General features: G+C 46.2%; 2 protein-coding genes and 1 pseudogene across 5 annotated transcripts in view; 2 read left to right on the top strand and 1 right to left on the bottom strand.

Annotated features, from left to right (window-relative positions):
* Positions 1-3,795, top strand: part of LOC123407832 (ubiquitin carboxyl-terminal hydrolase 17-like) — a 39,572-nt gene extending 35,777 nt beyond the window's left edge. Inside the window, exons 8-11 of the mRNA XM_045101059.1 lie at positions 1,597-1,681; positions 1,861-2,073; positions 2,822-2,883; positions 2,988-3,795. Coding sequence (XP_044956994.1) covers positions 1,597-1,681; positions 1,861-2,073; positions 2,822-2,883; positions 2,988-3,678 — 1,051 coding nt within the window. The 3' untranslated portion in view covers positions 3,679-3,795. The remainder of the gene's footprint in view (positions 1-1,596; positions 1,682-1,860; positions 2,074-2,821; positions 2,884-2,987) is intronic.
* Positions 3,796-4,931: 1,136 nt separating this feature from the next.
* Positions 4,932-15,674, bottom strand: part of LOC123407830 (probable apyrase 6) — a 46,107-nt gene continuing 35,364 nt past the window's right edge. Inside the window, exons 6-9 of one of the 4 annotated variants that reach the window (XM_045101057.1) lie at positions 6,152-6,249; positions 5,779-5,978; positions 5,570-5,636; positions 4,932-5,483 (exon numbers count right to left, since the gene is read on the bottom strand). In XM_045101057.1, coding sequence (XP_044956992.1) covers positions 5,427-5,483; positions 5,570-5,636; positions 5,779-5,978; positions 6,152-6,249 — 422 coding nt within the window. In that variant the 3' untranslated portion in view covers positions 4,932-5,426. Of the gene's footprint in view, positions 5,704-5,778; positions 5,979-6,151; positions 6,250-15,674 lie in introns of all 4 variants that reach the window. The other 3 variants (XR_006612675.1, XM_045101056.1, XM_045101058.1) reach the window with 3 other exon arrangements.
* Positions 10,047-10,863, top strand: LOC123407831 (annotated as a pseudogene).

Raw genomic sequence — 15,674 nt, 5'->3', positions numbered from 1 at the left:
GGATATTTCTTATCCGGTTCATATTCTGAGTCAGTTTGTCTCTACTCCCACATCGGTTCACTATAGTCATCTCCTCCGTGTTCTCCGATATCTTCGGGGCACAATCTCTCATCGTTTATTCTTTCCTCGCTCCAGTTCTTTACAGCTTCAGGCCTATTCGGATGCTACGTGGGCTAGTGATCCTTCAGATCGCCGTTCACTTTCTGCTTACTGTGTTTTTCTTGGTGGTTCTCTCATTGCGTGGAAGACGAAGAAACAGATTGCAGTTTCCCGTTCGAGTGCAGAGGCTGAGTTGCGAGCGATGGCTCTTTTGACGGCAGAGGTGACTTGGTTACGGTGGTTACTTCAGGATTTCGGTGTTTCTGTCACTACACCGACTCTGCTCTTATCTGACAGTACAGGTGCTATTAGCATTGCGCGTGATCCTGTGAAGCATGAGCTCACCAAGCATATTGGTGTTGATGCTTTCTATGTGCGCGCTGCTGTGCAGGATCAGGTTGTTGCTCTTCAGTATGTGCCTTCCGAGTTACAGTTGGCGGATTTCCTGACGAAGGCCCAGACTAGAGCACAACATGGCTTTTATCTCTCCAAACTCAGTGTTGTTCATCCACCATGAGTTTGAGGGGGGGGGGTGTTAGAGTTATAATACAAGTCATGTATCCTTCTGTAATTATCCCAATGTATAAGGGGTTTCCTGCATATAGTCCACCACCTGTACATGTATATATATACCGGCCTATGGCCTCATGGTATACAAGTTGCTTTCCTAACAGAGTTGAGGGTTGAAATACTTTGCCATATCATCTAATCAGGAATTTTACGGAGAAATACAATCATTACCGTACAGCAGACTTGAACAACAGAAACATAATTGAAAGGGAAATAAAATAAATGGTAGGTATATTTTAAAGTTTGAGAGTACTGGCCAAGAATATGAAAAAAAAGCTGTACATTGTAAGATAACAAAGTGGCATGACAATACCAGTTTTTATTTGTACTATAAACATTGTATAGATTTTTCCTGTGGAAAATGTTGGTTGTGTGAATTTATGCCTCTTGCTATGCTGTTTCTTCTATTATGGCTACATAAAATGGTGCAATGGGCCATGATATTTGGATGGTTTTCAATGTAGACTGCTTGAGTGCTCTGTTCTTTTACTCGAGCGGGTAATTGCTCAATGGATTGGATTGTGAGTCATGAACCAGATATGTCGATATGTTTAAAGGTTCAAAGGTTTTTGAACATCAAATCAAAGCTTGTAAATATGGAGCGAAATATTGTAAATTTTATAGAGAATTTTTTTCCTTCTTGCGGTTGCCTTCTACTTCTACTTGCTGATTTGAGAATTATACAATATTGCAACTGGAGGATCAATACTTAAGAAATTAGTATGCAGCTTCTTATACCAACTGCAAGATAATGATATATACCAACTTTCTTTAGGGCCGGCTGAAGTCAGATGTTGTAGCTTATATATTTTATTCAGTTCAGTATATTATATAATGTAGTATGCAAGGATTGAAATTGCTGCTTCTCTTTAGTCTTGCTTTCTTTTCTCCTAATGCTATTATCTTAACTCGACCCTGTAATGTCAGGTGCAAATCCTATGAGCGTGCTAAGAAGAAGTTGACAATATCAGAAGCCCCAAACGTCCTGACTATTGCATTGAAAAGATATCAGGTACCATATAAAGTACCATCTTATTGAGGGCTAGATGCCAAGCGCACTTGCATAGCTCTCTTTTGTGTTGACATTTGAATCAGTGTATTTAACCTTTTTCTGGAGTTCAATTGTTTTAGTTTTGATTATGTCTTGCAAATTGAGTTCCTCTAAATTGTCCCCCCTTCTTATTTGTACAGTCTGGCAAGTTTGGGAAGATCAGCAAAGCCATCAGATTCCCGGAGACCCTGAACTTATCTTGCTACATGAACTCAACTGATGACAACTCTCCTGTTTACAGCCTGTATGGAATGGTTGTCCATCATGATGTTATGAATGCTGCCTTTTCTGGTCATTACGTATGTTATGTCAAGGACACACATGGGAAGTGGTACAAGATAGATGACAGTCAGGTATACTTGCTCTTTCTGGACATCTGAAGACAGGGCTATACCTGCCTGGTTGTTAACAATTTTTCAAAGTCATTTTTTGGTAAACCTTTTCCATATATAGTTTCTATATGTTTTAAATAAACGAGACTGCCGGTGCAGATTTTTGGGGCATAGTTCTGGGCGCACGTTATACAGCATTTTAATCTTAAAAATTATAGAAAAAATTCAAACAACAGCAACAAGGTCTTTAATAGAAAAAATTCAAACAATTCTGAATTTTTTGTGGCTAACTTGGGGCGTTCTACTCATGCATGAAGTTTCATGAAGAAATGACTTCGGTACTTGTGGGGAAAAAACAAAATTGCAATTACAAAAAACTTGAATAGTAACTTTAATATAGAACTATTTTTTTTTCACACAGAAGACCACGGAAGTCATTTCTTTGCGAAACTTTACATGTGAGGTAACACTAGACCATATTCGTTACGAAAAAGAACTGGAATTGTTGGAATTTTTTGATATTTTTAAAATATATATTTCAATTAGGGTGCGCCTAGACCCAGTTTCCATTGGGTACTTTTTTCGCCTTATTGAAATAGCCATCAGATTTCACCTCTTACCCTAGTGATCATCGTGTATATTCTTGTAATGCTGTAGTGGAAACAAATTATTTGGCTTCAACAGTGACTGTGTTCGTGTTGGGTTATCATCTATAATAATCAGATATGTCGATCCTCTATTCTGAAAAGCTGGTGCTTGCCGTGTGCAGGTCAAACCTGTATCTCTGGAAAATGTAATGTCCAAGTGTGCATACATGCTGCTCTACGCAAGGTGAATACGACCATTCCTCTTTTTCTATGGATACCAGCAATTTCATGCGCCTTCCCATCAGGTTTCTTACCAGTACATTCTGAATCTCCTATTAACTATATCAGGTGTTCACCAAGGGCACCAAACTCTGTACGACATGCGATGATGGCTAACGACCCATCATATGCGAAGAAGGCCAAGCATAAGCCAAACTCGGAGCAGACACCATTGCAAGGGGGTTCCTTGAACAGACACCAAGGTGCTGAGCTGCATAGAGATTGCATTACAGATAACCTCACCCGTAGATTTAATGAATTTGGGGAGGCACCATATCCAGCGGCAGAATCACCAAGCCCAAGTGAGAGCTCATCGTTGTTCAGTAACTCTGATGCTGGGTCACACAGCACCGTGAGCACAGATAGCAGCGAAAGCACAAGGAATTCAACCAGCAATGATGACTACGAACAGTACTTTTTTGGGAGCTCAGATCAGATGTATCTGGGAGGCCCTAGAGCGGCACATGAGGAAATCGGCTATATGACCTATTCTCGGTCGAGATCTGCCTTGGGCACCAGCTCATCAGGCCAGGAGGTGGATGAAGAGAGGTCTGTGGAACAAAGGTTTGGGGATAGTAGAGGGGGTTGGGTTGAGGGTGGTGAAAGCTCACCCTTGTCGTACACTCACCCAAGCAAGCAACACTTGTTAACAGAACAATATAGGCAGTTTGGTGGTAGTGAGCATGACCCTGGAGAAGCCAGGGGCAGTGTCTTGTTGAGAAGATCGGCTAGAGAAAAGACCGCCCAAACATTTTATTGATGTGGAGGGTTTGGGTTGAATAATGTAGCTTCTGTTATTATCTAGTTGCGGTGGAAATATGAAAATGGGCAATTCCTAAGAGCCAGAGTTCCAGAAATGCAAGCAGTTGTTCTTTGATATCGTCTTTGTAGCAGTTTCTCAGGTACAGTCCGCACACCTGATGAGTGACGATAGCTTGGGATAAATTGATCCGTTGCCTTCAATTGGGCAGATGGATGAATCTCGTTTCCGTTGTTGTTTCTTGGTAGGCGCAAAGTTGATCACGAATCTACGACTAGGTACACAGTTTTTATTTTGAGATCAGTCGCGGGGTGGGCTTTTGGCACCTGAAATCTGGACCACAAAATACTCTTTCGGGCTAGTTTGGCCTCCTGGGGGCGGCGGGGGATTTTGATCTTTTATCACATTTTATCATAGGTTTGATGATTTATCACAGGATTGTGTCAATGGCAAGTGGACCTGATCCCATCCCAATCTCCTCAAAGTCTGCCTTCACTGAGTCTGGCTTTTGGACTCGCTGAAGGGCGAGCGCGCTGGGTCGGCCCATGAACGATGGAGGCCACAACCTCTTTTTCCTGATTATTTATACTTTTACTTTATATTTTTGTGTATATATTAAAAAACACTCTTCAACAACATTTGAAAAAAATATTGAACAATTATTTTTACAAATATTGATCGTGTATTAAAAAATATTGAACATGTATTAAAAAACGTTGAACAAGTATTTTAAAAAATATTGATTATGTATATAAAATATTGAACAAGTATTTTTAAAATATTGATCAAGTATATAAGAATGCTGAACAAGTATTTTTTTTAAAATATTGAGCAAGTATTTGAAAAATGTTAAACAAGTATATATAAGAATGAAGAATGAAAAAAAAAGGAAACAAAGAAAATAAAAGAAACAAATCAGAGAAGAAGAAAAAAAGAAAGGAAAGAAAAAAGAAAGCCATCAGGACTTGGTTCAAAACACGAACCGTGGACGGGCACGGTGGCTAGTTAACACGAACTGTGGGCAGGCAGGGTGGCTAGTTAACACGAACTGTGAGCGGGCACTATGGCTAGTAGCGATTGGTTTGTTGGCGGCCACAAAAATTGTAGGTTGAACCAAAGTAGGGTTGATTTTGATTGATTCAGACTCCGTGAATGAAAATAGTACCAAGAGGTCTAGTTTAAGGAAATTTCCTCTGAAATTCCTTTGAATAAAGAAGCCGCTTATCTCAACAATAAAAAGGAATGAAGAAGACTAGATCTTTGGCAATAATTATTAACAGAGCAATTTCCAGCTCGTTGTTTAATACCAACAATTTGTTTACAAAAAAATTGATATACAGACATGATATAAACATGAAAAACTGTCATCCTTCCGTGAAGGATAATTTTGTACGCCTGTCTTGCATCGGACAACACAACTTTTAACTAGATAACAAGTAATAATGTGGGACCAAATAGAGTATTGAGCAACTATGCTCATAAGTACTGCAGCAGCCCAAGTCACTGATTTTACACTCGGTCTTGTTCAGCTCAGCAGTGCAGCATGTCGGAATTTTAAGAACCCATGCGTGATGCACCAGTGACCGCATTGAGCAACTATGCTCACAAAAGGGTTGCTTACACTCGGTCCTGTTCAGCAGGTGGGAATCATACAATGGCCACGGGTAAAAAAACAGGCCAGGAATATCTACATATGCGGTCACTGGTGCTCCATCGCAGGAACAACTCCCAGCGACCAGGCGCAAGGCTCATCGGTTGACCCTTGTTATCATGTGCCGGCCTCTCTCCAATCTCCATGTCCTATACTGTCTTGAGGCAAGATCTTCTCCACTTCAGGATGGAGCACAATGTAAATATGACAACGGTAGTGATGAAGATAAGTGGCACCAACCCAGAAAAGTCGTAGTAGTTTAGATATCAAACTGATGGGACCAAGTACTCTGTCCGATTTAGTTTTTCTGCACAATGAAAGCGCCCAATGCCCAGTCAACTGGCATACCCCGAATTTTATTTGTAACATCAATGCTGAAACAGAACAAACACTGTAAATAACCACTTATAAATACTGGGTGATAATATACAGTAAAAAGGGGTGCCTACCTATTATGATCCATGGGCACTTTTAGAGCATCATGCAGTAAGGCCACAATATACGCTGAGGAGAAGCAAAAAAGGAGCAGTTCCCCCTCATTGAAAGAACGGTACTTCCTTTTTATGTTTGATGACCAGTCCCCATGGCAAAATTGCTCCCCAGCCAGCATCAAATCAGAAAGAAAAGATTTCGAACGGAGCCCAAAGAACTGTCAAGTGATTAGATATTCAACGTTATTTCTGCAACAAAAATGTCTGCCCTGTTGAACATTTTGGGGAGGGGGGTGACATAAGGTATATTGCTTTTAATTTTATTACCCTCATATGTAACAAACACAACTTTCTGGAACACCTAAGTACACAAGGGAGGGAGAGACCAAACCTTCGAGGTATGGTAGAAATTCTCGGTTGCTAAGAATCTTCCTTCCAGATCTGGTACAAATGCTGCTCCCAGACGACAATCATGATATATACATTCCTCTGCAAAGGGAAGAAATGTTTAGGCTCCTTTATTACAGTATGAAATAAATGGAGAACAATAAACCATGTTAGAAACTGTACTCCACGATTCGATCGAATGTTAAAAGCATAATAGTATTTGAAAGTTTTGTATTAGGGACGTAGCAACATAACAAAATGAATTTAGTTGATAATTACTTAGCAACAAAAAATGTCAGCGCATCCTGCCAATCAGACCATAGCAAAAATGCCAGGAATCAGGAACTTTTTGCCATCCATTGTCAGTCGTCACTCATCAGTGTTCCAGAGGAAGCCATTGGTAGAGTCACCTTTTGTCTTTTGGTATAATCTACGGATTGCAAGCTAAAGCAAAGATAAATTTTCTTCTGTATTCAATAATGTAAAGTTACGTAATCTATTGTCTAAAGTTTCCTTCTCAAAAACACTACACATCTTAAATTCAAGCAGCTCTTATTTACAGTGGAAATATTTGCTCAGCATGGTCACACATATCTTGTAAGTCTTGCATCAAGAAAAGGAGAAGGATGTAGATGAAGTATTAGCATCTCTAGCCCTTCCCCTAAAAAGCGTTAACTCCCCAAAAAACTGATTTTTTATGGAGTTAAGAGCATTTAACCCTTCCCCTATAGTTCTGCAATTCCCAAAGCATTTTAAGGAGACCCCGAAAAACACCCCATCTGTCCCTCGATTTGAGCAGATTTGGCATCCCCCAAATCCTCTCCATCGCACTCTTTTCTCGCGGACTGAAATTTCTATTGCCAATCGCCTCTTCCCCAAGGCAAACTCCACCCTCGCCATTGGCTGACGCTACTTCTGCCTGCCCACCGACCTCGTCTCGCCTCCCCTTGCTCGCGGCTCAGCTGCCTCCTGTATCCCCCGCTGCGGCTGCTGCCAGCTACCATGCGCTGGGCTATCTCCATGTTTCCCGCTGACGTGCACACGAGCTCCCGATCTCCACCTCACTCCACCGGTCGGACACCTCCGTCACCCGAACCGAACCACGGCGAGGTCAAGAATCGAAACATTCCTCCTACGGCGAGGTAAAAAATCGACTCCTCTTGTGTCGACGCCTCCCCTTCGCCTTCCGTCCGCTTCACACGCGCACCCCTACCGACCACCACGTGATAGACCTCGCCCCACCCGCAAGGTGCTCGATGAATTGTCCTAAAGTTTTTTTTTTCATTTTTCTGCCTTTCTCAATTTTAGCAGCAAATTAGTAGTCTAAACATCTCCTATCTAACTCTATGATGCAATGCATAAATGAAGAGGCTCATGGAATAGTTTTTCTGACGACTCGGACGGGTACCCTATAGGTGGACCCCTCTAGGGCCAGGTATGGACCAGGCAACCTAGGAAGCATTTAGATGAAGGGGGTTGCACTTTCCAAGCAACATGTAAGGAATCTTCATGGAGTACGTGGATGTTGACCTACTGTTGTTTACCGACTCTAGTCCAGACTCCTACCCCCTGTAGGATCGATGCACTGACATGGAGACCACCGTAGCAGTATATAAGGGCTGCTATATAAGTGCGGCAGGGATCCTGTAGAAAGGGGCCACACAATTCTAGAGCCTTTACACCATGTACAGATTTCGACGCTTTTCGTGTAAGACTGTAAGTCTATTAGATCTCATCGAGTTCATCTAACTCACTGAGTATCCCCTTCTATTGTAACCGATTTTTGTACTCTCCACATATTATATAAATAAATAAAGCAAAGCAGGTAGTCTATTACCCACGATTCGAGAGTCTGGACCTGGGTATACTGTGTCCCCCTTTCATCTGTTTTCTAGATCCCCCGGTGGCCAGATGTGACTTTTCCACGACTACAAATTTGTGTATTGGCTCTTGTACCAACCCTACGAAAATCCCTCAGCGGTGGGCACCAACCGTGAGGTCATGACATCAGATTGTGCCAATGATAAGCCAAATCACCTGCAGGCTGGCCCTCATCACCGCTCTAGTGGGTCCCGCAAAACGCAAGGACAAGACATCAACATTGAAAGCTTAACCGAGTTGAGTAGACAAAGGAAGAGCAATCCGGGAAGGACTCCCAGGACCACCGCCCCTCCACCCTCAATATAAGGCGGCCAAGATCTCTCCCCTCCACCTAATTTTAGCCAATACTCCCTCCATTCCTCTATATAAGGTGTGTTTGTTTTTTGATAAAATTTCAGAATGTAAGGTGCATTTCTTCTAATTCCCTATAATTCCCTTGTTAGCCCTCCTACAAAAAGGTTAGTATCTCTTTTCTGATTGTCTGTATCTCTCCTTATAGCCATAGAAGGAAACTATCTCTTTACCGATTGCATGTATCACATACATTTCTAGACTAATTGATTCACTTTCCACTAACCAACAAATTTGCTAAGGGTAATTTAGTCTTAACATGTCTATAATTATGTGCCTTGGTCACCGTGCCGAAAATAATACACCTTACATAAAGGAACGGAAGGAGTATTTTGCAACTATACAATAATAATCAAACACAGTAAATCATATGCATTTTCAGTTTTAGTTATCATATTATTACTTCAAATACTCATGTTTCATACAATTAAATCTCATTAAAAATATATAGAGCAAGGCAGAAAGTAGGGCTTTTATTCACTTTGGGGGCCTAACGGATTCATTTATGTTATACCACTCTCCGTCCATGTGCATCCAGGGGGAAAACAGGCGTCGTTGGGCAGGAGTGGCTCTCTCATGGCGACCATGCTTCGGGTCCGACTAACTCAACCGGCATGGTCGCCTCGCTTGGCGACGATGCAGGTAGATAACCGTCGGCTTGGTTGCCCCGCCAGCGAAGCCACGGGGCGGTCGTGAGATCGATTGGATTTCACATGCGGCGGTTGATTGAGAGGTTAATGGGAGCCCACTAATGGCAATCGATGCACAAACAGCCGATAATTGCAGGCCAGTTACCAATGTTGATTTATCCTCTTCCTCCAATTACGCGCATCCATATAATCTCCACCGTGCCACTGTTCATTTCCCGCTACCCTCACTTCCGCTCAACCTTCTCCAACAGCCATAGGTTGTGCTTAGGTCGCTAATTTGTCTTCCCCGATCTGAATCCTCCCTCCTTCCTACCTCCCCTCTTCCCCCGATTCTTAATCCAATTTTAGAAAGAAAAATATACTGATACTGTTCTTTGTACTCACAAACAACGCAGGTTCTCTAGCGTGATGGACTTGAGTCGAGTTCTGCTGGATTCGAAGGTTTAGGCACTAGCCATTTGGAAGGTGACGCCCTGATTTCAAGTTTAACGTTTTGTTGCAATTGTACTATAGGCTCTTTACAGGGTACTCATGCGCATCAATGGCCCACTGTTGTTCGCTCCAATGGTTCTGTTACTCCTTGCAAATCATTCGTTTTATGCAGCCGGCGGTGAGGTCGCGCCTCTTCTTGGTGTGGAAAGGACATGGTTTGGGTGAAGCTTCATATATCAGTAGAGGAGGACATTGTGGGTGAAACTGCAAACTGAGGTGCAAGCGTCTCCTCGCCTCGTCCGGCATGATGACCACCCCCTCCGGCAAAGGCAAGCGTAAGACCGCCGCCGCGCCCAAGCCGAAGAAGACGCTGACGCCCGAACAACGCGCAAGGGAGTCGAGCACGCGGCGGACGCGAGGGATGAAGCCATCGCGGCGGCCGCCACGCAGCAGGAGGTCACCAACGCCCGCGTCGCGGCGGCGACGAGGAAGGCGCTCTATATGCTAGGGTTAAACCCTAACCAGCACGGCCTTGTCAACGCCACCGTGGCTGCGGCCAGCACCGGCTCATCCGCGTTCCCTCGGATGGTGCTGCCCGACTCGTCCCGCGCGTCGGCTTGGACCCCGATGCCCGGCTTCTACGTCTGCCCGCAGGCCTCCCGCCTCTCCGGGGAGTGCTCGCCGAAGGTGAGCGTGGTGGCGCCTTCCACATCCGCGTCCGTGCCCATCGACCCCAACGCCACACCGGTGGCCGGTGGCTCGTCATCCGGAGGCGCGAGGAAACGCGCGCGGCAGATGCCAGCCGACGTGCTGTCGGGAGCACGCAACCTGTTCAACGGAATGCCGGCCGCCGGCGACGAGGACTACATGCAGAACTTGATCTTCGAGGGTGGTGCGTCAGCCCCTGGCTACGATCCCGACGAGACACAAAGTCAGGACGGACGAGGGGCGTTCACGCCGTCCACCTTTGATCAAGATCAGGCGGCCTTCATGCGTGATCAGGTCGGCATGGACCTGGACGGCTTCCCACTCAACCACGAGTTTCCGGAGGACTACGGGCAAGAAGAAGAGGATGAGTGAGACATCGAAGGGGAGCCTTTGTTCGGGGACGAGCTCGCCAACCAAGCCGCCTGGGCAAAGCAGCCGAAGCGCAAGAGCAAGCGGACCAAGGCACACGGCGACCGAGGACAAGCTTTTTTGCGAGTGTTGGAGAGACATCGGGCAAGACCCCAAGACGGGCGTCGAACAAAAGCATTCAATCTTTTGGATTCGTGTCCACCGCGAGTTCCATGAGCGCAAGAAGTTTCCGCTGTACCAAACAGTAAGCACGCGCGGGTGGGTGTCCATTTCAAAGCGATGGAGGGTGATCCAACAAGAGTGCAACAAGTTTTGTGCCACTTGAGAGCGTCAAGGCCCGCCCCGTGAGCGGCATCGGCATGCAAGACATGGTATGCTAGCAAGCGGCCCCCTTTTGTGTCATCAAGTTTATGCTTGCGTGTTCATTTGCATAACATTTGCCAATATGCTTGCATGAAATACATTTGTAGGCATTTCAAGCTTCGGAGGCATTCAAGGTCCAACACAATGGCAAGTGCTTCAACCTCTCCCATTGCTTTAGTGTCATCAAAGACGAGAAGTTCAAGGCGCAATATGCCGCCCTCAAGTCGCGTGGGGGGAAGCGAGCCATGGAGGAGATTGGGGACGGCGAGAACGCACGGCCGCGGGGGAAGACCAACTCCAAGAAGGAGGACAAGCGGGATGCGGCGTCGAACGCCTTGGTCGCAAGCGTGGAGGGCATGATGAGCAAGAAGGATTCAAGGGAGGAGGAGCGTCTGCGTTACAAACAAGAGCAAAAGAACGCCTTCATGGAGATCCAAAGGAGGAGGCTTGAGATGGGCGCGGAGAAGCAAGCCAAGATGCTTGAGATGGAGGCGGAGAAACAAGCCAAGATGCTAGAGATTGAGGTCGCCAACGCCAAGACCAAGGCGAAAGAAGTGGCTCTCGCGAGCATGATGACCGGGGTGGAGATCCTGAAGGTGGATCTCAACACCGTGTTGCCAAGAGGCCGTGGTTCGAGAAGATGCAGGCCAACATGCTCAAGTTCGACGAGGAGTGATCTATGGCCGCGGGCCTTTATTTTGTATGCCGACAGGTGTGCCGGCATGACCACGAGGCCGCGTTGGCGTGGTCGAACTCAAGTCCCACCCCTCTTTTTTGTGTGCTAGCATGTGTGTCGGTCGCTGGCGAGTGCGCCGGCATGAACTGTGTGGTGATTGTATGCCGGCGCTGGCATGGTGCCGACATGAGATATGGCCGCTGGCATGATCTATGGCCGCGGGCCTTTTTTAAAAATTGTGTGCGGACATGAAATGGGTCGAGGCGTTGGGCGCACTGCCGAACCAAATCTAAAACATGGCGGACGCCGGGTGGGCGGCCGACCCAAACGGACAAAAGGCGGACAAAAGTGTCGTCCGTTTGGGTTGGCCCGTTGGAGTTGCTCTCATCTACCTCATTATTCATTGGTGGCATGTCAAGAATGTAAGGAATAAGCAACTTGTATTCCCATGAGGCCATAGGTCGGTATATATACATGTACAGGTGGTGGACTATATGCAAGAAACCCCTTATATATTGGGACAAATACAAAAGGGTACATGACTTATATTATAACTCTAACACCCCCCCCCCTCAAACTCATGGTGGATGAACAACATTGAGTTTGGAGAGATAAAAGCCATGTTGTGCTCTAGTCTAGGCCTTCGTCACGAAATCCACCAACTGTAACTCTAAAGGCACATACTGAAGAGCAATGACCTGATCCTGCACACCAGCGCGCACATAGAAAGCATCAACACCAACATGCTTGGCGAGCTCATGCTTCACAGGATCGCGCGCAATGCTAATAGCACCTGTACTTTAAGATAAGAGCAGAGTCGGTGTAGTGACAGAAACACCAAAATCCTGAAGTAACCACCGTAACCAAGTCACCTCTGCCGTCAAAAGAGCCATCGCTCGCAACTCAGCCTCTGCACTCGAACGGGAAACTGCAATCTGTTTCTTCGTCTTGCAGGCAATGAGAGAACCACCAAGAAAAACACAGTAAGCAGAAAGTGAACGGCAATCTGAAGGATCACTAGCCCACGTAGCATCCGAATAGGCCTGAAGCTGTAAAGAACTGGAGCGAGGAAAGAATAGACGGTGAGAGATCGTGCGCCGAAGATATTGGAGAACACGGAGGAGATGACTATAGTGAACCGATGTGGGAGCAAAGACGAACTGACTCAGAATATGAACCGGATAAGAGATATCCGGACGAGTGACAGCTAGATAAACAAGACTGCCAACAAGATGACGATAACGCGTCGGGTCAGGCAGGGGATCACCATCAGTAGCACAGAGGTGAACATTGAGCTCCATAGGAGTCTCAACAATGCGCTCATCAGTAAGAGCAGCACGAGCAAGAAGATCCTGGATATACTTTTCCTGGGATATAAAAAAGCCATCAGAGGTAGAAGAGACTTCAATCCCAAGAAAGTAGCAAAGAGGTCCAAGATCAGACATAAGGAACTGCTCACTAAGACAGGCCTTGACAAAGGCAATATACTCGGGGTCATCCCCAGTGATGACCATGTCATCAACATAGAGAAGAAGAAGAGTCCGACCACGAGGAGAAAGGTGAATAAACAATGTTGGATCATGAGCACTGGCTGAAAAACCAGCGGCAGTCACCACAGAGGCAAAACGCTCAAACCAGGCGCGGGGGGCTTGCTTAAGGCCATAGAGAGAGCGACGAAGACGACATACCATGCCATCAGGAACAGAATACCCAGGTGGTGGCTGCATGTACACCTCCTCACGCAGCTCACCATTAAGAAAAGCATTCTTAACATCAAGCTGAGAGATAGACCAGTGGCGTCTAGAGGCCACGGCAAGAAGTGTACGAACAGTGGTCATATGAGCCACAGGAGCAAAAGTCTCGTCATAATCACGACCATGCTCCTGCTGAAAACCACGAGCCACAAGACGAGCTTTGTGACGCTCAAGAGAACCATCGGAGCGAGTCTTAACCTTGTAAACCCACTTACAAGTGATGGGACGGACACCGGGAGGAAGGGAAACAAGATCCCATGTACCAATGCGTTCAAGAGCAGCAATCTCCTCCATCGCAAACTGCCATTCAGGATGAACAACAGCCTGACGATAAGTAGTCGGCTCAAGAACAGCAGCACCAGCGGTGGAAAATCCAAAGCGATCAACAGGCGGACGAGGACGAGAACGCAAGCCATAAGTAGGCTGAGACGAGGATGACGACACATCCACAGAACGTGAACGACGAGTGTAACACTGAAGAAAAGATGGAACAATGGAAGGAGGAATCGCCAAGGTAGAATCGGGGAGTGGCGACGAAGAAGTCACCGGAGATGAAGGTGTAGAATCCGGTGACATGCTAGGCGAGGAGACCGTGGAAGATGGTGGCGACAAATCGACTGGAGGTGGAGAAGCAGAGGGAGCAGAACGAATAGGCAAAGGCTCGACGGGTGTGATAGGTGTGTCAGGAAAAGTGAGGAAAGAGTTATCCTCCACTGAAAAGGTCGAGGAAGATGGGCATGGGTAGAAGGGACGAGACTCATCGAAAGTCATATCCCAAGAGATACGCATCCGACGACCGATAGGATCCCAACAACGATAGCCCTTATGGTCATCACTATAGCTTAAGAAGACACACTCAACAAACTGAGCGGTCAGTTTGGTGCGTTCGCGGGGGGCAAGAAGAACATAGCAAACACAACCAGACAAGCGAAACATCGAATAATCGGGAGAACAATCAAAAAGACGCTCGAAAGGAACACCACCCTGTAGAGCAGCGGAAGGCTGGAGATTGATGAGATAGGTGGAGGTGGAGACGGCCTCAGCCCAAAAATGAGGCGGGAGAGAGGCAGCAATCATCAATGCACGAGCCGTCTCAAGAAGATGACGATGCTTGCGCTCAGACATGCCATTCTAAGCGTGAGCACCAAGACAAGAGAATTGAGAGAGAGTCCCTTGCTCAGCAAGAACACCACGCAACATCTTAAAGATATACTCGCCAGCGGGGTCAGCACGAAACACAAGAATGGGAAAAGAGAACTGAGTATGAACCATGGCAGCAAAACGTTTATAAATAGACAACACCTCACTACGAGAAGTCATGAAATAAAGCATGTGTAACGAGAAAAGTCATCTATGAAAATAATATAGTATTTATGACCCCCTTTCGAAGCGAAGGGAGCCGGACCCCATACATCGGAATGAACTAAATCAAAAGGACGCTTAGGCACTGACTCACTATGAGGATATGGTAACTGAATCTGCTTGCCAAGACGATAACCCTGACACTCTAAAGAGACATCTCCTGAGAAAGACCCCAGAAGACTTCGACGAACTAACGACGACAAACGAGAACCACACAGATGACTAAGTCGATGATGCCACTGCTGGAAGGAACCAGTAGCCGAGGCGAACAAAGCGGAAGAACTGGCGATAGAATGGGCAGCGGAAGGAACATGAAGCCAGTCCAACTCCCAAAGACCCTGAGAATCACGGCGGCGAGGGCCAGCCCCAACCAGAGTGTGCATGCGACGGTCCTGGAGAGAACAAGAGTCAAGGTCAAGGATGACGCGACAACCAGAATCAGCAAGTTGACCAGCGAAAAACAGATTCATGGTAAGTCGAGGAACATGAGCAACATCAGGAACAGAATAAGGAGTGGTAAGATTGCCTCTACTAACGACAGAAAGGGGAGTACCATCAGCGGTGAGGACATGAACAGGAGAATCAAGCGATGGAAGAGAGGACGGAGTGGAAGAATTAGAAGACATATGAAAGGAAGCTCCAGAGTCCAGAACCCATGGGGATGTACCTGACTGTGTAGAAGGTGGTTGCTCAGTGCGGGAAGCCTCAGTCACAGAACCAGCAGTACCCGTCGAGGAAGAACCTGAAGCAACGAGCAGACGCTTAAGTCTCAGAATATCCTGCTCATGCAAAGCGATGGCTGAAGCTGTCGAGGTAGATGACGAAGTCTCGGTAGATGATGATCGCGCCTTGCGCAAGTGTTTCTTCTTCGTGTAGCACTAGGACTCAATATGACCATCATTGTTGCAGTAGCCACAATGTGGACGGGGGCGACCTGAGCCTCCAGAAGGAGTGGGCAAGAGCGGCGGAGCACTCGAGCGA

Source organism: Hordeum vulgare, chromosome 7H (genome assembly GCF_904849725.1).
Source record: "Hordeum vulgare subsp. vulgare chromosome 7H, MorexV3_pseudomolecules_assembly, whole genome shotgun sequence".
Taxonomy (NCBI): domain Eukaryota; kingdom Viridiplantae; phylum Streptophyta; class Magnoliopsida; order Poales; family Poaceae; genus Hordeum; species Hordeum vulgare.
The sequence above is the reverse complement of the archived record's forward strand: the minus strand, read 5'-3'. Positions and strand labels throughout refer to the sequence as shown.